Consider the following 23,865-nt stretch of genomic DNA (forward strand, 5'->3'; position numbering starts at 1 on the left):
CTACCAAAGTTTAAGCTGATTTCTCAAAATATAACGGTGCTTAAAAAAAATTAATGCATATGAAATAACACATATAAATCCCTAGTCAACCTAGAGTAAAACTCGAACAAGAGTGTTCAATAACTCGAACAAAACGCAGTAAGTGGTTCGTTATTGCGCTCCAGCCAGTAGCACATGTACATCGAGTAAGTATGTGACATTGCCAACGGTTTAAATTTAGTCGACTAATGGCGATTTCGTGATTGTGATATAAACTGTCGTGTTCTGAAAACCAACAAAAACATGCGAATTGTAAGAGCAGGCGCGGTTACAAAGTTTTGAAACGTAAGAGGAGGAACATGTCAGTTTTAGAAACACATAATTTCCGCTTATTTGTATCCATAATCCAACCGATTATGTGGTGGAACTTAAGTAATCTGCAGAGGTTTACAATTGACACCACGTTGTGCACTTGTTGGTAAACCAGTTGTGTGAAATGCAGTTAATATAATTAAGATTGTACACAACCTTATTTATCTTTCAAAAAAAAGGATAACAACGTATAATAATACTGAATATAGTTCATAATAACTGCAGCCAGAAAAGTACAGAAAAAAGCTGTTTAACATTACAAATAAGTTTCCTGTTAAAGAATAAAAGCAAGATAGCACTCAAGAAAACAAGTAAACATTTCACTCATGTACATGCGACATTCATAACCTTAGGATCTACAATGTTTTGTGCAAAATGTGCTCATACTACTAATAAACACAATTGTGTGTTTCCTGAGTTCACTTGTCGGTCACTTTTTACGTAGAACTTTAAATGCGACGTTATAACGTTCATTTACAGAAGGACTTGACTTTGGGTTTGACATTATATTTATTTTCTAATTGTTCAAACTTTTGAATCTTGATTATTGTTTGAGTGTTTGTGTTAGAACATTAAAATTGCATATCTCCCACTTAAACTTGTGCTGTTTGCCTTAAGTGCAAACTGCAAATATACTCGCTCGTGTACTTCATGAAATAGTGAATACCCGGACAAAATCTCAATTAATACAACAGTTTTTGACAAAATGACGGAGGTGGCACTCATCGCTTCCATCCGTCTCACATCCGCGTATGTACGATCTATAAAATACTATCGTCTCAATGCCTCTGCCTTCTAAACTGGTCACACGTTTATGATTATAATGAAGTACGTCGTTTTAGTTTTCGTCGGTCTGATTTTGCTCGTGCAACCGATTTTAACATCAGGACAAAAGATTGAGGCACGCATCTTAAATACACTAATTGAAAAAATAGTTTCCCTTGAAAACCGTATCGAACATTTGGAAGACAGAAACAGAAAGCTTGAACGGATAGAAAAACGTCTAGAAGATGGCGAAGAGGATGGTGTCGATATTGTGACCAAGGTTACGAACTTGGACAGACTGGTCAGAGCGCTGGTGCAACAAAATAATGGCAAAATATTCATCATGAATCTAACACACACGAAGAACATTCAGATTTTACATCAAAAGTATGGCCGAATACATCCGCTATAATTGCTGCAATCAAAATGCCTCCTCCAAAGCCACTGAAACGTAAGTTATCGTTTGCTTGTCGATTCCTGAGTTGCATTTTTATATTTTCCTTGCTCAAGTTTCTTTAAAGACAATATTTTTGTTAAAGACAACTTTGAATTCTAAATGTGTTTGTATGGCATTCATATATTTCTGTCCATTATTTTTAAATTGTATGTTTTGTGACACATCTTTAATGCTATTAATATTTCATTCATGACCAAACCCTTTAGGTCAAATACCAGAACGAATTGCTTTTTGTGCCGGGCAATCTGCACATCATGTGGACAATTTAGACGTACACCAAACGATCCTGTTCGACGAGGTCTTTTCCAATGTCGGCAATGCATACAATCCTAATTCAGGAGTATTTCGGGTTTCCGTTTCCGGGTATTACGTAATGTCGCTGGTGTATAATGCAGGAGTTAAGACAGGAGGTATAACCGATCGGTATTTGGAGGTGGTATCAAACGGAGTGAAACTGGGTGACGTGATAGTTGATTCGAGCTCTTCGCCATTAGCGTCGGCTACAAAGGTATGGGTCTTTCATCTCCAAAGAGGCACCGATGTTTGGGTAAGAACTACAACATTTGGAATAAGCCCCAACGATGTCCATGGACACTCGCATACCATGCTGACAGGCTGGCTTCTTTACGATGACTGAGCTGATACATTTGTAAAACTTAATAGATGCAAATAAAAAAAGGTTTATCTAAAGGGACCGTCAACCAGATTGACAAAAAAAGAAAAGTTATAAAATACCGTATTTTTTTACAATAATTAGTTGATATTGATGGAAATATCCTGACTGGAATATTACATTTCTTGAAAAAATTGTTAATTTTTCATATTTTCTGTATATTCGGTAATAAAATTTTACTGGGTACTACCAGTTAACTATAAATAACGCAAGAAGATTAATCATCGTAGTCACGTGGTTAACCAAGGAGTGCAAATTGTGCATGTGTAGTGAATTGTATATATTTTATATATAAAATGATCAACCTACTTGCATTATTTATAGTGTGTATATCGTTATGTCACCTATCTTCGCGATGTACTTTCGATTTACACACCGATTGCGAGCGTCTTGAGCGGCAGAGGAGGTAAATTGTATCACCGGATAACCAAAATGTGCATATTTTGTCCGTTTTCTCTCCGTTACATATTCGTTTCAATACACGATATTTTGCGCGACACATGAAGCGACTCACATATTGCGTGTAAATGAATTGTTTCAATAATGTCAAAGTATGAATTATTTAAAAACGAAATTCACTCACCCATCCCATTTTATTTCAAAATACGAATGAATATCTTAAAAATGTTTTTGTGATCAAAATATATGATAGTTCTATCGAATATGGTCAATGAGTAACGTCCACATCTTATCATGCCAATTTTCATTGCCTCAGCCGATGGCTTGAGCATAATTTTATTTTCGCAGCCGATGTCATGACCATCTAATAATTAGCCGCGGCCGTTGTCTTGAGCCGTTTTTCCAACCCCACTCGAATTTAAACGTTGATAAAAATGTTAAGTGTTCATGTGGGATGCTGTAATTTGGAATAACCGAAGAGAAATGATTAAATATTTCAATAAAATGTTGTTCATATTTATCTTTGGTCTAAATCCTGTGTAATAAGAGTTTGGCAGAAAGAGTGGTGATTTTTTTTGGATTTTTTACTACATTCTAAAGGATTTCTTTAAAAGTAAGCAGCTAGGAAGGTAAGAATTACGTTCACAAAGTCATTTTTACTGAGGCTCTCGAAGAACACACGCAAATCTGCTCAATTCAATACGTAAAATATAAAGAATAGGGAAATACTTACACTCCGCTTTTACCCGACATGTATACACTTCCGCAGCCGATGGATGAACCGCAGACGATGCGTTAGTCGATTGCACGGTGTGATATATGCATCTTTGAGTATGTGTAGGAAGTCTGTATACTTCTACCCGTCCTCATTGCGTTATTTAAAGGCCCGGTCAGACCGACTAACGAATATGTAACGGAGAAAAAACGGACAAAATATGCAGATTTTGGTTATCCGGTGATACAATTTTACTCCAATGCCGCTTAAGACGCTCCAAATCGGTGTGTGAAGCGTAGGAAACACACAATGACCGCACAAGTACCGGTGATGTAACGGAAAAAAACGTACGTTTAACGGATATGTATCGGATGATTAACGGTCGGCTTACGGATATTACCGTGCGAGAAACGGATTTCTACCGGATAAAACGGCTGTGCAGCGCATTAGTACCGGACAAGACGTTCTCCCTACGAGAGGGAAACGGAAAAGTACCGAACACAAACGTACAAAAACGGTCATTTTATGTCATGTTTTGTTTATATTTTAAAGTATCATAATTTTATTTGCTTTGTTTAAAATTAAAACAGGTGGCGGTCATTAGAATGCGCGACTCCATTGACCAGTCTTCTTTGATGTAGTGTTCGGTTACTGTGAGGTATGCCTCTGTGGCATTGGATGTCCAGGAGTCAGTTAAGAGGGCGACTGACGTGCTTCCCTGAAGACTGGACAGCAGAGACTTATTTGCGTCATCATACTGCTGGTCAATGCGCGCCCTGACGGTTGTTCGAGAAGGCACCTCGTACTGTGGATTCAGCAGTTGCATCAGATGACGAAAACGCTCGTGTTCCACAATTTTCATGGGCACGTTTGCCTGGACCACGACATTCGCAAGGGCCTGGTTGATCGCCTCGCTCGACGAAGGTCGGGGGCCAAAAACCTGGTGCAACGTCTGTTGCCTTGCCACATCCGGACTGGCCTTGTTGTTGTCAATGGACGGATGCTTAAATTTTATATGATTTCGAAGATACGAGGTGCCGACATGCAGTTGAATTGTGCAACTGCATAACAGACAAGATGCACTGATCTTGTCTGTCGATTTTCTGAAGTACATGTATTTCCATACCTCGAACGGTAATGATGGCATCGTTGGTGACGTAAATTACAATAATAATAATAATTTCGGATAAACAAATACGACGTTAACTTGACAAGATTTTTACTACGAATGCAATGCGTTGTTGTTGTTTTTGTTTTTTATCGAGTGCACCGGGATTGTCTCCCATATGGCCATCGCCCCTAGAAAGACTTGTTAGTTGGTTTCGGGGGATAGTGCAAGATACAGGAGACACCCCGTTCCAGAGGTGACCCTGGGTCTTTTAGTGCCCGGTGTATAGCACCTAGTACACTGCACCTCGGTTTAACGTCTCATGCGAAAGACGAGTTAGTAGGTTAGGTGCAGCGGGGGATCGAACCAGCGATCTCTGGATTGTGAAGCCAGTGTGTTACCACTAGAAAACGGATCCGCTACAAAAGCGATCGTCCTTACCACGGCGCTAGCGGGACGAAATGCGTGATAAAATTGTGACTTATAAATACGGTATTTTCTCGGGTAATCAGTGTTGGATATTGGTTAACAAAACATCAAATAAAGCCGTGCATTGTCTCAACTGTTTATTATCGCGAGTTCGATAAACGTGTCAAATACGCTTTCGCTAATAGCCCCCACTCCCCGCAGTTCGCTAGTTAAATTTTTGCAAGTCAAACAAAACAACAACAACAACAACCTTTATTAGCATATAAGCATAACACAATGCTTTTTTGCCAGAAAACAGAAAGTTACGCAGTGTGTGTGTTAAGCATACATTGATTCAATATTCAATAAGAGAAGTTTACAAAAAACAGTAGTACGTACAGCAGTAATCAATATAATAATTATAATTATATCATCAACTGTAATACGAGGAAAATGTAGAATTATTTTAATTATACAAACATATTCAATGAAAAGAATAAAATTAAAAATAACATGGCTATGTCTTGTAGAAGTTAACAATTATAACTGATTGTCTATATTATTACGCATTTCATTAGCATTGAAAATATATTTAGTAAGGCTTATTATGTCTCTTTTATTTGCCGACTGCATTAGAAAGTCAAATTTATTGAACGTTGGCCACCTTTGAAAATATGATTTTAAATGTTTCTTTCTAATTTCTCTATATAAAGGACAAACAAATAGAAAGTGATACTCGTTTTCTATAGCGTGTCCGTTGCAAAACTTACATTTTCTATTTTCGCGTAGTATGTTATTTTTAACGACCTCTTCCGATTTCTAATCTATGTGACGATAATCGAAATCGTGTAAGTGATGTTTGTATTTCTTATTTGTTATAATATCAAGATATGGTTCTAATTCAAAAGTGTTTTTAAATCTACAATAGTTCATGAGTCTAGGGGAATTATTTATTTACTATACCAGCTTTGTTTGTAATTATCTAATAAACGTTGTTTAATTGTATTGTAGATGAATGTTTGATCGGTTTGATTTATGATAGTTGTTTGATCCGCCCATATATTGCTTAACCCAAGCTCGTCAAGAGTGTTTTTTATGTGTGACGCCCAATTTCGATGGTTGTATGTGATATTTTGTTGTGCATCGTTAAATATCACAGAATATTTTGTTTTTGTGATACTGTTATCACTTGATTCAAGTATTTTTAACCAATAGCGGAATATTTGTAATTTGCGTATTATGTATAGCGGGTATCGTCCTAATTCTCCGTACATACCAGCTAGATTTGTAGATTTGTTTACTTTTAAGATTTTTCGAAGTAGTTTTGTATGTATTATTTCGATTTCTTTACCTTTCGTAAATCCCCATACTTCTGCTGAATAGTGTATGGCTGGGGTGACTAGTTTATCAAGTAGGTTTAATTGTTCGCGTGTTGAGAATTCGTATTGATTAATAATAGTGAAAAGTTTATGTAGAGATCTATTTCCACGTTCTGCTAGTGTTTGGGCTGTTTTATACCAGTTACCATTCTTAAATAGTGTTATACCTAAGTACTTGAAAGATGTCACTATTTCTAATAATTCCCCGTAGAGGTAAAAGTTATAATTTGTATGGCGATTACTTTTTTCAAAGATCAAGACCTTTGTTTTACGTGTATTCATTTTAAGTTGAGATACTATGCAGTAATTTTCAATGTCATTCAACATTGATTGTAATGATGTTGGTGATGTCGAAAATAGAACTTGATCATCTGCGTATGATAACAAGAAAAACTTAATGTCGTTAATCGTTATAATTCCTTCGATGTTTGAGTTTATGTTCTCTACCATATCATTGACGAACATTAAAAAAAGTATGCTTGAACATGGGTCTCCTTGTTTTACTCCTGTATTAGATATTATATGATCGGATATTTGTGATTTCATTTTAACGGCTGCCTTAACAGAAGTATACATAGCTCGAAACGCGGATACAAATTTGGTACTAATTTTTTGCGATATCAGTTTTTGCCATAATAGTGCACGGTTTATGCTATCATAGCATTTAGCATAATCAATGAAAATGCAGTATAATTTTTGGCCCGAATTTAGTACTTTATTTATTAGACTGTGAAGTATAAAAATACAATATACAGTACTTTTGCCTTTTTGATAACCGTATTGGAATTCAGATATTGATTTGTTCGATTCGCACCATTTGGTTAGTCGGTTTAATAACACTTGTGAATAAATCTTTGATATTATATTATTTAGGGTTATTCCGCGATAGTTTTCTGCTTGATTTGGGTCACCACTGTTATAAATTGGTGTAATGTAACTTAGTCCCCAATTTTTCGGATAATTTCCACTTTCAAATATGTTATTGAATATATGTGTCAGATGTGGTTTTATGATGGTGTATGAAGCTTTGATTATTTCAGCTGGTATCTGATCCGGCCCGCTTGATTTTCCGTTGTGTTGTGTTGATAATGCTTGATGAATTTCATTCTCTGTTATCGGGGAGTCAAGAAAATCATTTGTTTCGCTGTTGCTAGTGTTGTCATGGATATTGTCAATGTTTTCATGACATGAATATTTTTCCAAAAATTTTTAGGCTGTGTTTTAGCTATATTGGTTAACCGTGCCCCTTCTACGACTCTATAGCGGTGTTTTGCTTTTCGTCTTTCATCGTTATATTTTGTTCTGTGCTGAATAAAATTGTGTCTGTTTGCATCAGTTTTACTTTTATTGAAAGCATTTTTAGCGTGTTTGAAATTGTCTTTTGCATTTTTACAGGTTGAATCGAACCATTGTGGTTTTTTATGTTGCCTGTTGTGCGAATTTATTTTTATTACTTTGCCGAATATGCATGCACTGTTTTCTTGAAGATATTTAGTCAAAATACTAGTTTTCTCATCTACCGTTTTATTTTCATCAAACAATGTATTTAAGTTTTGAATTGTATTTTTTATTAACGTATTAAATTCATTAATTTTAGATTCGTCAAACACTATTTTTTTAGTTTCTGTTGTATTAGATTCATTAATATTAAATGGTGTCTTTTTGGTGTGATTTTTCATATTTAAACTAAAATATAGAGCTGCATGGTCAGAAAATTCTGTCCAGTCTAGAACTTCAAATTCTTTAACAAAATTCCGATCGAGCGTATCCTTTTGCATTAATAAATAATCCGTTACACTGAGGCCACGTGATGAACTGATAGTGTAATTCCCATGTTTATCTTACGCTAATCGACCGTTGGCAATAATGTGACTGGTGATTTTGCACATGGAGATCAAAGCGCGACCTTGAATGTCAATCACGTGATCTTGATTCATGCGTTTAGGAAAACTCGTGGGCGTAAAGTAAGAGTTGTTTGTATTTAAAGTGGTATCGCCATCTAAATGTTTGTCTCCCCTGAGAGGTCACAGGGGCAGGTCGGGCTACCGTAACCTCGTGAAGAGGCCAGTAGGACCTGTAAATAAACTCTGAAACACACACACTAAATGTTTGTCATATTCTAATATGTCTGATAAATTCCCAGTTCTTGAGTTTAAATCTCCAACAATGTATGTAAGGCCTAAATTACAATATTTTTCGATGCCTTTTTCTTATTCCTCAAAAAAATCAAAATCTTTGTCTTTTAATACTTTTGAAGTGATAGGTTGAATGTATGTACAACATAAGTATACAATTTTATCAAAATCAAACAGTGATTGATCTAATTTCAACCATACTATTCCATAATTATCTTTTTCTGCAACAGTTATCTTATTTTTAAATGTTGTTTTATAATAAATTGAAATACCTCCGGCTTGACGACCTTTTTTAATCCCATATGATTTATGTCCATAAATGTGTTCACTAAGATAGTTTTGAATTTCGATGTTTGTTGATTGCGTTTTGATTGTCCAAGTTTCACTTAATACCACAAGGTCGTAATCGCTGATTAATTGTAGAAAGTCACAGTCATTTATTTTTCTATTGAGTCCGTTCACATTCCACGAGATGATTTTGAACTTCTCAGTGTCCTACATGTTAACTTCCCGGAAGTTCCCGTCCGCTCCTCTGGATAGTAGTTTCGGTCCCGCCCATTTTGTTGTTCTACCGGCTGCTCGTTCCCGGTCTACCAAGTGCTGTTTGTTGCGTCTTTTCTCTAGGGTCCCCCTCGTTTGTTGGATACCGATGCCTTGATGGAGTGCTTTCAGGTCTTGGCTCCGCTCAATTGCTGTTTTTCGCACGAGCTCTCGATCTTCGTAAAGATGGAATTTTGCTACAATAGGTCTCGTTTTAGATGGTTTACTCTTACCTATTCTGTGTACTCTGTCAAGGATGATATTTTTGTCGATGTGGAGAACTCCTTTAATGAGCGTTTTAATAATTTCGTCACAGTTTTCTTGGCTTGACGTTTCCGCAATACCACGAAACAGAAGATTTTCGCGTAAGCTATGAAATTCAAGTTTGTCGGTAGCTTCATCAATTTGGGTGATTTTCTTGTCATATGTGTGTAGTGTATCTTCGATTTTCGTCACCTTTTCATGAAAATCTTTGATTTGGTTTTTCGACTCCGTTAACGTTTTCTTTGTCATTTCAAATTGTTCGTTAAAGAAATTTAGACTTGTTTCAATGGAATTAACTTTTTCTTCGAGAAATTCAACTCTTTTGATTATTTTGTTCATGCACTCTTCAATTTTATCGATTTTTGAAACAATGGTGCCATATATCAAAACGTACCACCTATTTGTTATCATAAAGGTATTGATTTATTGCTTTATTGCTGTGTTTATTGACACGTTATTTATTACCGTCGATGGTGCGGCATGTTGTTTTAACGGAATACGGACAAAACCCCTCCCGGATAAAAACCCTCCCGTCATTTTCATAGGGGGCGGACGAAAACCCTCCCATGAATAAACATGTGAACAATAAACAATAAAATTCTGTCAACAACTTACAAAAATTCGTTAGAATTAGACTAATTTGTCTTAATTACTTATTTAATTTAGCTTTGACTGTAACGTTTTCAATTGCATTTGTGCAGACAATATATAAAGCATACTGTATTGTCAAATATGTCAATGATTCGGTTATTTAGGCCCACTAATCAGCTAATCATAACAAATAACTAGGTAATTAACTAGTTAATGGCATACAATAATAAGTATCAAAATAGCAAACTGTGAATCTGCAACTGCGGACAAAAACCCTCCCGTAAAAGCAATTAAACACCGACAAATGTAATTGCTGCACACATTGTTGCATTGATTAATCCGCAAAATTTACTCAAAATAGCAAACTGTGAATCTGCAACTACTTTTAGTTTTTAAGTAGTTTAATCACAGAATCAATTAAAAGCAATTAAACGCCGACAATTGTATTTGCTTCACACAATGTTGCATCCATTAATCCGAAAAAATTACTCAATGCTGACAACATTTGTTCATAATATCATACTGTGAATCTGCAACATATAAAAAGCAATTTGTTTGTGTAAAGGCACACAAGTGTCTACAATGTTGGTTTTTGTCTATCAATTGATTATGCTTATTTGTCTATGTACGTTACATTATGCTGTCTAGACTTCATAATACTTGTTATAAAACGAAATAAAGAATGTATTGGAAAGCCTGTGTCCGCCTCTGTTATTTTTGCGATGATGACTAAAAAGAAACACGACTTTAATGTTCTTAATGCACTGGCCGGCGCACAATTTGATATTTTATATACTTTATATAAACACCCTACTTGTTATTCATACTAAGTAATCATGAATATCGTTGTTCTTAACATACTAAGTTATAATACAAATCTTAGTTCAAACACATATAATTAACGTCAAATGGGTGTAAAATAACAACATTTCAATTCGGAAATATTTTAATTAGTCAATATATAGTGTAATGTTACCTACTGAATTGAAGTCACTATTACAAAAAATAAATATCTCGGATAACCGACAACAAAATACAAATGTCAGAAATGACATTCGGAAATGACCGATTTCGGATTAAAAATTCATAAATAATTGTTGATAGTTGAATTCGTGGCTCAGATTTCACGGGAGGGTTTTTGTCCGGTCCCGTTTTTTTATGGGAGGGTTTTTGTCCTCCCCCGTTTTTTTCATGGGAGGGTTTTTTTTTCCGTCTCCGTATATTCATGGGAGGGTTTTCGTCCGGCCCCTATAAAACTGACGGGAGGGTTTTTATCCGGGAGGGGTTTTGTCCGGCATTCTGTTTTAACTAGTCGCCAGCGCAAATCGGCAGTATGTAACGCGAAAAAAAGTAAAAACGTACAAGTTATTCCATGAAAAAAATATAATAATAAAAAATTCCAGGTTAACCTTCTGTCGAACCAGTAAACTGGTCGTTTCGGTAGGTTAACCGGTTAACCTCTTGCATCCCTAGTTTTAATGCATATGCTTGTTTGTTTCTTTATCATGAATGTACACTTACGCCAAAAATAAAATAAATAAATACATAAATCTTGGCCGGTCGAAAAATTATATATTTTCTTTCAGATGAAAAAGTAGGACAGACAGACAGACAGACAGACAGACAGACAGACAGACAGACAGACAGACAGACAGTTTATTCAGACTTATACACAAGTACATCGTCTTCATACCTAAGTTTACATATTATTTTCTGTCACGTAACTAGGTATAACAAATAAACATTACATAACATAAATATACATTTAGGAATACAAATCAACTATCAAAGCGGTAATGAAACTTATGGAACAGTATTATTCAGAATCGTATTTCTTATAACAAGCGCTTCTTTTAAATATTTACATACATTGTAAATTACTGATTTGTCACATGAAAGTAATAACTTGTGGAACACCGGGGATGAACAACTTTTGTCACGTGACCGCAAAAGTCAACGCCGGTTGCAGAAACAGATTGTAATCTTGTACATTAAGGTAAGTTTTGTTGTTTTTTCATATAATCAAAATTTCAGTTTTTAACAAGTGATAGCCTATGACACAGTATACTAAATAAACTTTTATTTGAAATGATTCCATTGCCTTTACTGTTTCCACTTTCCGAGAACACTTCGACACAAAATTCTGAAATGCATTGCAAACGCTGTTTGTTTATGTGGTGTTGATGATTTTCTTTCAACAATATTGGTTTAACGACTGAATTAGTATGATTTTACACTTCATTTTAATATATTTAATAAGATTCATGACAAAAATAGCGGTGCAAATTGAAAAATATCTTATTTTTTTGTTTTGTTTTGTTTTGCAAACGCAGGTTGGTATTTCTTGAGCAATAGGAAATGGCAAACGCAGGTTGCGAGAATATTCAAAGGATAATGAAACGCACACTGTACACATTTTTGAAAGTCTTCTAAAATATGATATGGTTACAAATACGAAAATATTAACTATTCAACACAATATATGACTACGGAACTTCAATTGAGGACATTTAAACAGAGCGGAAATATGCTTATCAACACATTAAGTACTGTTACAAGTATATTGAACCACAACGTGCGTTGCCTCCTTTAAGCGGACCTCGAATGACGCTAAACGCGCCAAAACTCACGAAAATCCCGTGCATTAGTAAACACGCATGTTTATTGAACTGTGACGAAAAGAATAGCAGATAGTGTGTCACATCCAATCACTTGCGTTTCATATCTCTTTTGGTGTAGTCTTTAAAACTTTATAAAAACATTTAAGAAATATATTTTAACAAAAAGTAATTCTTTCATTACAGAAACATGACGCTCGTGTGTGAAATCTGTGGAAAGACATTTAAATCGAAGTGGGGGTTAAAGCTTCATCATAAGCGCCACAGAGGGACTGGACGATTCGCCTGTTGTGGAAAAACATTTTACACAAAACAGGCGTTCAACAGACACAGGTTTGTATTTTTTTTGTTTTTAGTACAATGCTAGGTTCTGTCGGTTTAAAAATCAAGATACAATTCAACATAGGTCATTGCATTCTGAGCGAAAGTATGTTTTTATAACCTAGTTGCAAAGCACTATTTAAAATGTTTTGAATGGTGTTTTCGAAAAAAGCCGGCTTTAAAACACTTAACACATTATTACTAGTGTGGTGCATATTGGTGTGCTCATTATAGTATTTAGTTTTTAACGACCATAATTGTCCAGATAAATTTCAATGCAAATTGTCACTGAACAATTGGAATTTACACCGTATAAATCCAGAATGTACGCGTTCCGATACTTCACGTATGTAATTGGACCCTTAAACATATTATTTAATGCGTATTTTGGATTTTGAAATGCGTAAATACGCGTTAACGCGCCTTATCTGGAGCGCTTCTGACGACCATCATTTTGTTAAGTTCCACATTGTTATGGATAATATTCTGTGTGTATTTTTCTGTATTGAATAATAATTCAACAGTTCCATTTGTTTTTGTTATATAGATGCAGCATTCATGGTGTTGAAAAGCCGTTCCCCTGTGAACAATGCGGCAAAAAGTTTTCAACCAAAGATGACCTGAATCGTCACGTCCGGAGGGAGGTTGCTGCAAAGCAATTTACCTGCTCAATTTGCAATGCAACGCTCCGGGAGAAAATTGACCTTCAGGCCCACCTTGCCACCCACAATGGAGAGAAAAACTTTGCTTGTGATATGTGTGAAAAGAGGTACAGGCACCGCAGTAGTCTATCAAAGCACAGATCTGCAAAGCACCGGGCCTAGTCATCTGTTGCATGACGATGATAAGACCAAGAATTATTTTTAATTCTTACCAATGTGCCGTGGTTATTTTCTTAATTATTGAAAATACAGACTGTCATACAATAATATATAGTATTACGCGTGTTTTTGCGTCTTAAACATTGTGTTTCATATCGTTTATCTTGTGTTGTTTTGTTTGATATTCCTGTTTTTAATAAGATTATTGTTGTAATATTTATCATTCTAATTTAAAATGATTATGATAATGGTTGATCTCATACAAATTATTGTGTTCATTATTGCTCATATGTGATTACTGTTGATCTCAGCCCATGAATTGTGATTTATATTGATTATCTGTGATTATTGTTGATCTTATCAAAATAATTGTAATTTATGTTGATTATCTGTGAATTTTTTATCTTAACCTATTAATAGTGATTTATATTATCTGTGATTATTGTTGATCTTATCAAAATCATTGTGATTTATGTTGATTATCTGTGATTATTGTTGATCTCAACCGATTAATTGTGATTTATATAACCAGTGATTATTGTTGATCTTTTCAAAATCATTGTAATTTATGTTGATTATCTGTGATTATTGTTGATCTTTTCGAAATCATTGTAATTTATGTTGATTATCTGTGATTATTGTTGATCTTTTCAAAATCATTGTAATTTATGTTGATTATCTGTGATTATTGTTGATCTTTTCAAAATCATTGTAATCTATGTTGATTATCTGTGATTATTGTTGATCTTTTCAAAATCATTGTAATTAATGTTGATTATCTGTGATTATTGTTGATCTTTTAAAAATCATTGTAATTTATGTTGATTATCTGTGATTATTGTTGATCTTTTCAAAATCATTGTAATTTATGTTGATTATCTGTGATTATTGTTGATCTTTTCAAAATCATTGTAATTAATGTTGATTATCTGTGATTATTGTTGATCTTTTAAAAATCATTGTAATTTATGTTGATTATCTGTGATTATTGTTGATCTCACCATATCCGCTGGAATATACATTTGAGCCGCGCTCTGTGAAAAGGGGGTTTAATGCATGTGCGTAAAGTGCAGTCCACATAGGCTAATCAGGGACGGCACTTTCCGCTTTTATGATATGTTTTGTTAAAAGAAAGTCTCTTCTGAGCAAAAATCGAGTTTATCGGAAAGGTTTGTCCCTAATTAGCCTGTACGGAATGCACAGGCTAATATGTGACGACACCTTACGCACATGCATTAAACCCCCTTTTCACAGAGCGAGACTCATTTGTAATCTGCGATTTTTGTTTATCTATTTCGAATCAATATGATTAAAATATATTTTTGGTGAGTTAGCTTTTTGTCTCATTGGAATCATTGTGCGAATTGTCAACAATTACATGTAAATCTGTAATTCCTTCTCAAGTTGCACATAGGCCAGTTTAATGTTTTGCGTATAAGCTATTATTGCGATACGGGATATTCTTTGCAGCAATAAAACAATTAATCTGCATATGTTTGGTTCGTTTTGTTGTTAAAGACACTGATCTTGTTTGCGTTCAACCGCTGGGTTTTTCAATGTTTTTCACAGTATAGTTAGACTTATCTCGGTGAAGTGTACTTTGTCATGGATGTAGTATGCCTTCAGCTTTATTTTAAGTATTATCTCCAACAATCATATTGTAAGATTGTCAGGATTCTCACGTTACACATAAAGACATTATATTGTATGACCAATATGAAGACACTAGTGATTTGCAAGGCGCCCATGTAAAGGTCAATAGTTATTATTATATTTAAAGTTTCGGATCAAAAGATAATGGTATACACCTAAAATGAAAACTATGTCTTGCAGAATAAGAGGAATCGATTGTTTTATTTGCTTCATGATACCTCTCTCCTTATAGGTTCACATTATTTATCATTATGCAACTAAAAGAAAGATACCTTTTTTTTAATTAACAAGATACAAGATACATGGCATTTTTTAGAAACTGTAATTTTAAAACTTGAAACAAATAACAGCAAACAAAATAAAGTTAGATCCAATATGTCTGTTGTTGTTTCAAATCCCCCAAAAAGGTTGAATATACCGGTAGGCCTCGTTAAATGAAGCATCCCACAGCGTCAATATAGGCAGCATATTATACGGCCCCAATATTGGTAGCTCCTCAATGCATAAACATAGAAAGAGCAACACAAAATCAAATTCAGTAGCATTACACGGAATCAATATAGGTAACGTTGGTTAACGAATATCAAAAATGACAGCTGTCTTTTAAAGAACTACAAACTGTCGTATGATATTATGATTTCCTTTTACGGGTCAATGTCAATTCCCATTTTTGATGTTAGAAGCATTTTGCTGTCATTTCGTCTTGCCCTCTCCCATCGGACACCCAACGTTCCCTTCTGGAGAGCGTTTCTGCTTGTTGACACGGTGTCAAATTTTCGTTTAGGTTCCTTCCGTTTTGGAATGTCAAATTCGTGGTCCCTGAAACATGATATTTGTTATCGAAAACTATTTATTTTACAACATTTACCATCTTATTTACTGAGAGCGAGTTTTTCAGCTTGACATCATCCGAAGCAAAGACAATAAAATGTAATCACATTTTATGTCGAATCATGAATTATTAACAGTACTGAGTATCATTTTCAGGCAATTATGACCCCTGTACTCGTCGACGGTTCGAACCCGTGTCCTAGACTCTTAGTGAATACATGAAATTGATCTTCTTCAACTTGGCAATTAACCTTTTTGACGACAGATGCAAATTAATCCTGTTGAATATTACGTATTGATAAGTTTATATAACGAATTTCACATTTTAGGAAACATCTGCATTAGACACATATAATCCTCTTCATTACAATGCATTTTCTGAGCACGTGCCTCAGTGTACAAAGCATACCTTTAAAATAAAATAAATGTTGACTGTCTCCTGGCAATTAAATAATGATTCATTTTAAAAAGACTTTTGTTGTAGACATCTCTAAACCTAAAACATTTTTAAATAATTTTAAATCACAGGATCTTGGCTTACTTTAATCTTATTTTTCGAATGATGTCATTCTGCTGTTGCGTATTGCATCCGTCACTGTTGGTCGGCTGTGCAGTGCTGCTCTCAGTTGATCCAGTCAAGCCATACACATGGGAGCGACTAGTACGGTAAAAAAACTTCCTGAAATCATAAAATTTGATTTAGATTATTTTCTGAAAGCCAATGTGAACACAATCGGTTTGAATTATATCATACCTATATATTTTGGTATGCAATGTAAACGATATTCTTCAAATACCTGATTATTGATTGTAACAATTACCTACTTATTTGGTAAATTATTATATAGAATGGTGGTACGGTAGTCGAGTGGTAACACAATGGTCTACGAATTCAGTGGTCTGGTCCCGGTTCGATCCCTGGCCGGGGCAATCGAAATTTCAAAAATGGCAATAGTATTTCCAACCCAACTAGAGATGTACTGGTAAGAAACCACATACACATACTTATCTAGTCATTAAATGTTTTCAAATATAAACTTACCTGTCTGGGTCTTGACGCATATGCAGCTGCTCTGTTGCTGTTCCAATGAAACGTCCAAACTCGGCAGCAGAAACAGTGCCGCATCCGGTCTTGTCATGGAGAACAAGTTCAGAGAAAAATGTTTCTCCAATTAGACTACTAAACGCTCTAACGTTGTAACAGCCTCCATGGCAAAGTTCGTACAGCATGGTTTTGGCATCGATATGTGACAGTAGTGCCTCCCAGAGCTGTATTGGCCATCCTGCAACGTTCATTGTTGGTGGTGGAAATTTGCAGAACTCAACATGAGACAAGAGACGTTTTCGAAGACTCTCTCTCATTCTGAACCTTTCAAGCGCCGGGATTCCCGAACAGTCCTCTGCCTCCCACCACATTCGAATGTCTCTGCATAAATCTGCTGATTCGATCTCCCCCATTTGACGCATTTCTGATTCAACTTTGTCTGAGAAGTGGGTTGCAGCCATCGCAGATGACATAGGATCTGTAATGTCATCCACCATGATTGGAGTCAGCAATGTTTTCCCCGTTCTTGCAACTCTTTTCCAAGCACTATTGCTTAACCCATCAAGACCACCTTTACAACATTTCCTTCTTGTTCGTGTAAGCAAATGTGTGGCATCGATACACTTCACTTCCAGCTGATTTCTGGCTGTACTGAACTCTGGGTGGTAGAACCATTCTCTAGAAATGCCAGTCTCATTAATACTAATTTTGTCCAAAACTGGAGCTTCAGATTTCCACTTGATATACTGATCGTTCCAAATGATCTCTGCGTAAGCACAGTTTAATGCTTGCTTTGAAACTTTAGTTGTTAGTACTTTGACTGCTAAATCACGCAATGATTTGGTGTGATACTGTTTTTTCGAAGACCTTTTCGAAGATCCTTTTTCCGTTTCAGGCTTTGATAGTCCAAGCATTCCTGAAAGTTCTTCTAATTTGCGAGTTTTAGTTGCCGTTTCGTTCAGTGTCAAGTTTCGCGTCTTTCTAAAGTACCTTACAAGAACTTTAAGCTCTACATCTCGCATGCATTTAAGTTTCATTGACATAGACATACTTTCTTTAATGTGATCTTCTTCTTTGTCATCCCATTGACCTTTGTTGTTGCTTGCTTTGTCTGACTTTAATAAAGCAAGTAAGCAACGTGCATCTTTGTCGGTGACACTATATGGAGTTGTCAACATTTCATTCTCTACTACGTCTTCTTCCGTTGAGTTTGTTTGTATGTCCGAATTATCTCTAACATCAATACATGCATTTGAATCTTCTCGAATTTCGTGTGTCCCTCCTATTGTATTTTCTTTTGTTGAAGGTTTGTTTCTTTCAAGTTTTATTTTTGGCACATCCGTTATGTAATTGCTCACAATTATTCGTTTGAACTTGTCATTTTGTGCGACAAACCAAGTTGGACAGGTATTGATTTCTCGAAACTTAGTGATTATTGTCTGTTTTCGCATTTGCTCAACTTCTCGCCATACATCTTTCTGGAGTTGAAGTATTGTCAGAGGCTTATTGTCGATTGTTCTAGTAACAATATTGTGCCACTGGCCATCAAAGGATTGACATGGAATGTGTATACCAGCTGCATGACACTTCATATGTACTCCCTCTGATATTTGTCTCATTGTCTGTGTGTCGAGACTGTAACCCTTTGTTAACCACGCAACTGGAACATTATACCTTGTGTTTTTATCCCAACTTCTATTTAGGTCAGAACAAATAAACACAATCGATTCTGATGCCTTTTCTCTTTTAAGTTCATATCTTCTGGCGTGAAAGTCTTGTACTGATTCTAAAAGGCAAGTCATATCATATACAGTTCTTTCTTGGTCAGAGCATGTTTTAGGGTTTCCAACAACTGCAGATGGAAAGAGTCCAATCAATGGTATTGTCTTGCAACATGTATGCATTTCTTCTTTGAGAAGTTTTATTTGATCCGGCAACCTAGTTGGCATCTCTATCTTGGAACCACCAAATAATGAATTTGCGAGCTGCATCGCCTTAGCAAACAAAGATTTATTCCTGTCAACGATAAAGACAGAGGTAAATGTGTCGGTCCAGGACAAGTATATAAGTTTTCCGACATCAAGTGCCTCAATTTCAGATAAACATTGCAGCAGGTATCTTTCTGGGAACTCATAATGTACGTCACGTATTGGGCATTTTATTTCGACTGCATATTCTGAACTTTTCATCGATACGTCTCGTCGCAGACTTCCGTCTGGTGAAACAACTAAAAATGGGTTTAGACATTCGTCATGCACCACGACACAGCCTTCTTCACAGTAAACTAAATCAGGCAAAACGACAGGCAAAATCTTGCCAACAAGTGTTGCTACGGCATTGATTTCATTATCTTGACCATGCTTCATTGCATTAGCTATGTATTCAGATGGTGTTTTGCTGGGGACGCCACAGAACTGACCTTCAAAATAGTCTTTCTGATTTTTCAGACCATCAAACCCAAGCCCTTTGTACAGTGTGCTGCCGGTAATCTTGGCTGATGCACGCAATTCAAACCACCTTTCAGTTCTCTGCTTGATTAATCTTGTACTGTAGTTTTCGTCCACATTTTGAAGTTCATCAATAGCATAAAATGCACTGTTGTTTTCTAAGCTAACGTTCCTATCATCCACAAACAATTTTCCATTGAGTGAAGCCACACACACGCATATTTCTCGAATAACTTTCTCAGATTTCCCAACAAACGTGTCAATGTCATAGATGTATGCAATAATGGCACTTATCGCATAACCAAACTTCCCATTTCTCCAGTTAGTTTCATCACTTCGTTCCATCAACTTATCTTTGGCATACTCTTTTTTCCTTTTTATTTGCTCCATCTCATGTTTTCCTGTTGACACAGTTTTAAGCATATTCAAGAGAAAATGCTTGAGTTGTGCTTTCAGCTCATCTGGCAACCTTTTTAAAGGAACTTTCTTGTCAAATTGACTCCGGATTTGTGAGGATAATACACTTAAGTCTTCAGTAGTCTGCTGCAAAATTGATCTTTTTTCCATTAGTGTTGGTCCGTTTTCAAATCCAATTAGATCAACGTCGCCAAATTGTTGTGTTAAACCTTGTTTGAGTTTTTTGCCATCGAATGTAAGACAAAATGACATGTGACCTGCATTCTGTTCGAGCAATGAAATTACATCATCGTAAATCCCAGGGTCACGTTGGCTGTCACACTTAAAACGATCAAAAGAACGAAGCACTTTGATATCTGGAACAGCAAAGTTTATCTTTGAAGTTTTTGGACTATATTTACTTTTCTCAGAAATACCCAGCGAATATTCAGACTGGTTTTTGAATCCAGCCATAAAATTTACAAATCGACAACCAAACAAACGCCACCCTATTTTCCAAAACAGTTTTGTGTCCTCACTGTATCGCATATGTGTTGTATTTGATGTATCAAACCATCGCACTACATCGGACCACAACAGTAAAGCAATATTATCAAGTGGAAATAAATCCATCACAATCAGTTTGAAGAAAGTTAACAGTGTTAAATGAAGTTTTGAATGTAATGATAACTTTTCAACAACAACGTCCACCATTTCCTTTAATTCTTTTGCGATGTTATTTGCTATATTAGGGTTGGTAAGTATATTTGATGCATAATCATTTTCCGTTTGTGTGCAATTTTCAACGGTAACATTCTGTGTTTGTGTTGCACTGCACTTATTGTTGTTCTCCTCTTTGTCAAAAATATCATTCATTGGATTTGGCGCGTTGTCACTTTGAATTTGAGAGTTCATATCAATAACCCAGTTAGTATCGCGATTATCATTGTCTTTAAATAGTTCTCGGTGCGATTTTCGTTTTGCTTTATACAAAGGAGATCGAAAGGGTTGCTGAATTGGAGACTTCATTGGTGTTAATTTTCGTTTCATTGCTGTTCGAAAAGGCGAGGTTGTTGGCGGTAGGAATTCAGAAGTGTGATGCAATCCAGTCCTTCGTTTGGTCCGCCCGAGGTGAGACTTTTTTCGTGTCATTCTGAAAAGGAAAATGATATCATAGGAATAAGTACAACATTCAAAATTGAAACAAAATGGTATTCAATATTCAATCAACCGGCGTATACCACTATCTTTTACGGAATCCGGATAGTGCCATCTATAATCTCGCCCTTCTTTCATCAAGGGGGACACACGAAGCGATACACGATATTTTGCGCGACAGTCGCGGCGACGCACGATATTTTGCGCGATACACGGAGCGACGAGCGAGAATGTACCAGGAAATATCGCCCTTGTGTAGGTAGCCCAAAAGGCGATATATCGTGTTAAATATATCGTGCGTCGCCGCGACTGTCGCGCAAAATATCGTGCGTCGCCGCGACTGTCCCGCAAAATATCGTGTATCGCTTCGTGTGTCGTGTCTCGCGTTCAAAGGACCACGCACGAAACACGAAGCGACGCACGATATTTTGCGCGACAGTCGCGGCGACACGCGATATTTGTACTGTTCAAGTTTCGCTATAATCATATCGCCTGTCGACTGTCGCGTTTTCAAAAAATCAGGGGAGACAAAAAGGGGCTATTTTTACTGCATTCATAATCCGAATGTCAATTTCAAATGCTTCGATTGGTTTTATTGCTCGTTTGTGTTTTCTAATTGCATAACAGTGCTTTCGAAACATTGATTTGGCGTGTTATTATTCTGATTTTATTTTTGGTTTTACAAATGGGCAACATTATTTGTGTTTTCAATTTATTCATTAAGAGAAATAAGATAACATTGGTTGTTATATTTATCCTCATCTGATGATGCGGATGGAATTAAATTATGTTCATATATTGTAATAAGTAGGTATGTCTCTTTTTATCATGGTTAGGTTAAAACAAACAAGCAAGTAAGTTTATCTGGACGAAGCGGGTACAGATTTTTTATTCGAATGAGTGGTGTTGCTCTCAGTAATTTTAATCAGGCTGACAATATATGAATGTGCTAATTAATATTAAGAATGGGTTTTAATATTCTCAAACTTTTTAGACTCGGAAAATTGGGCGTCGCTCTGCGAAAAATGGGTTTAATGCATGTGTGTAAAGTGTTGTCTCAGATTAGCCTGTGTAGTCCGCACAGGCTTATCAGGGACGACTCGTGCCGCTTGTATGATTCTTTTCGTTTCAGAAGTCTCTTCTTAGAAGAACGCCCAGTTTAGACGGAAAGTGGCGTACCTGATTAGCCTGTGCGGACTGCAAATGCTAATATGGGACAACACTTAACGCACATGCTTTCAACCCCCTTTTCACAGAGCGAGGCTCAGTTCAATTTTGCTATTATATTAAATTTATACTGGTACGTTGCTAACGGAGACGCCGTGCTACAACCTGTAACTCGAGCCCATTGTCGTAAAGTGTCTCAACATTCAGGTGTTCAATACGTTTTCCCAAACACCGTATATTTTGTTTTTATTAACTTTCAACATTTTAGTAAAATGCTCGTGTTCCGAAAATATAGTATTATGAATTGCGGAACAGTAGCAACACTGTAGAGATGATTCTCACAGTTCTTCTATAAATTGTTCCCTCAATCTTCACAGCTGAGCAAAACATATGCATACAATTGTGTTCATTCAAATTGCATTCTTTAACTACCAAATCTTAATATTAAGATAATATTTAATATTAAATATATTTGGACAACTAACAAAACAGCATGAGAAAAATAACATTCCGACAAATTATTTTTCAATTCTTTTGAGATCTTCATTTTACAATACTCCGCTCCGAATCGCGATTTATTTTATGATGATAATGGCGATGAAGATGGAGATGATGATGATGAAGATGTTGATGATGATTTGATTTGAACAGTACATATCGAGTATCGCTTCGTGTGTCGTGTGTCGCGGTCTGAAATTAGACCGCGTTACACGAAATTCGGATAATATGGGCGATATTTGAATAATAAAATATCGCGCGTCGCCGCGACTGTCGCGCAAAATATCGTGTATCGCTTCGTGTGTCGTGTGTCGCCCTTGATGAAAGAAGGGCAAGAATATAGATGTCACTATCCGGATTCCGTAATCTTAACCAACCTGCGTTTGCCATAATCCAGCTTCAGCAAACTGCGTTTGCTCAACCAACCCGCGTTTGTAAATTTTTGAAATAGCAAGAACTGCCCAAATTAAATATAACAACAACAACTTATATCGCAAATACAATAAATCATCAAAAATTAAGCATCGTGTGCTCTCATTTTTCTAGAAATATGATTTATTCGTGAATGGAAAGTAAAAAAATATAAAATCAAACTGCGTTTGCATCGAAAATCTAAAGTTTGTGTCGAAGTGTTCTTAAAAACTGCAAAGCTTCGAAACAAGTGCAATGCGTCTTAATATGCGAAAAGGTATGAAGCATGTCATAAGCTTTGTATTGTCCAGAAATTTTAACATATTCTCTATAAAAAGATGAAAATTACCTGACGGAGCGGGATTCCTGATGTAATTCAACAACCTGCGTTGACTTTTGTGGTCACGTGACAAAAGTTGTTCATCCCCGGTGTGTACAGCCGAATTCGCCAGCATGTATACCATACATGTACGATGTGCATCGAAACTTAGTTTAACGGTTTATTTGAATTCCTGCAACGATATCTATTCATACGACACACGAACACTATCCCCAATCCTAATACAAAGACGAATGCTTCGGTTATTGTAGGAAAATATGTACGTCACTATCGGCTCGGGGCGCTATTTTGTCTTTGCTGCATTTTATGAAATTCGGCTTTAATGTATAATTTTTCTTGCCTATTTTGTGTTATTGTAACATATTTTATCAATT

At 35.9% G+C, this 23,865-nt stretch overlaps 1 protein-coding gene and 2 long non-coding RNA genes across 5 annotated transcripts in view; 2 read left to right on the top strand and 1 right to left on the bottom strand.

The window, feature by feature from the left end:
- Positions 1-1,447: 1,447 nt before the first annotated feature.
- Positions 1,448-23,865, top strand: part of LOC127862352 (uncharacterized) — a 30,252-nt gene continuing 7,834 nt past the window's right edge. The window contains exons 1-2 of one of the 2 annotated variants that reach the window (XR_008040554.1): positions 1,448-1,567; positions 1,780-2,252. This is a non-coding gene — a long non-coding RNA (uncharacterized LOC127862352). Of the gene's footprint in view, positions 1,568-1,779; positions 2,309-23,865 lie in introns of those variants that run through there. The other variant, XR_008040553.1, reaches the window with a different exon arrangement.
- On the top strand, positions 11,692-13,826 carry LOC127862353 (uncharacterized). The gene is made up of 3 exons (XR_008040555.1): positions 11,692-11,781; positions 12,590-12,736; positions 13,272-13,826. It is a non-coding gene; the product is annotated as an uncharacterized LOC127862353 (long non-coding RNA).
- On the bottom strand, positions 15,463-23,581 carry LOC127862343 (uncharacterized). Of its 2 annotated transcripts, none has more exons than XR_008040552.1 (3): positions 23,501-23,581; positions 16,571-16,708; positions 15,463-16,017 (listed from the first exon to the last, which is right to left on the bottom strand). XR_008040552.1 is itself a non-coding variant. In XM_052401429.1 (3 exons), exons 1-3 carry the CDS (start codon positions 18,250-18,252, stop codon positions 15,843-15,845), a joined length of 1,494 nt encoding a protein of 497 aa, XP_052257389.1. In that variant the 5' UTR covers positions 18,253-18,299; the 3' UTR covers positions 15,463-15,842. The 2 variants fall into 2 exon arrangements, 1 of the variants encoding a protein (XP_052257389.1); XM_052401429.1 differs by lacking the exon at positions 23,501-23,581 and adding an exon at positions 17,072-18,299.

The sequence above is a fragment of the Dreissena polymorpha genome, chromosome 16, assembly GCF_020536995.1.
Source record: "Dreissena polymorpha isolate Duluth1 chromosome 16, UMN_Dpol_1.0, whole genome shotgun sequence".
In the NCBI taxonomy this organism is placed as follows: Eukaryota; Metazoa; Mollusca; class Bivalvia; order Myida; family Dreissenidae; genus Dreissena; species Dreissena polymorpha.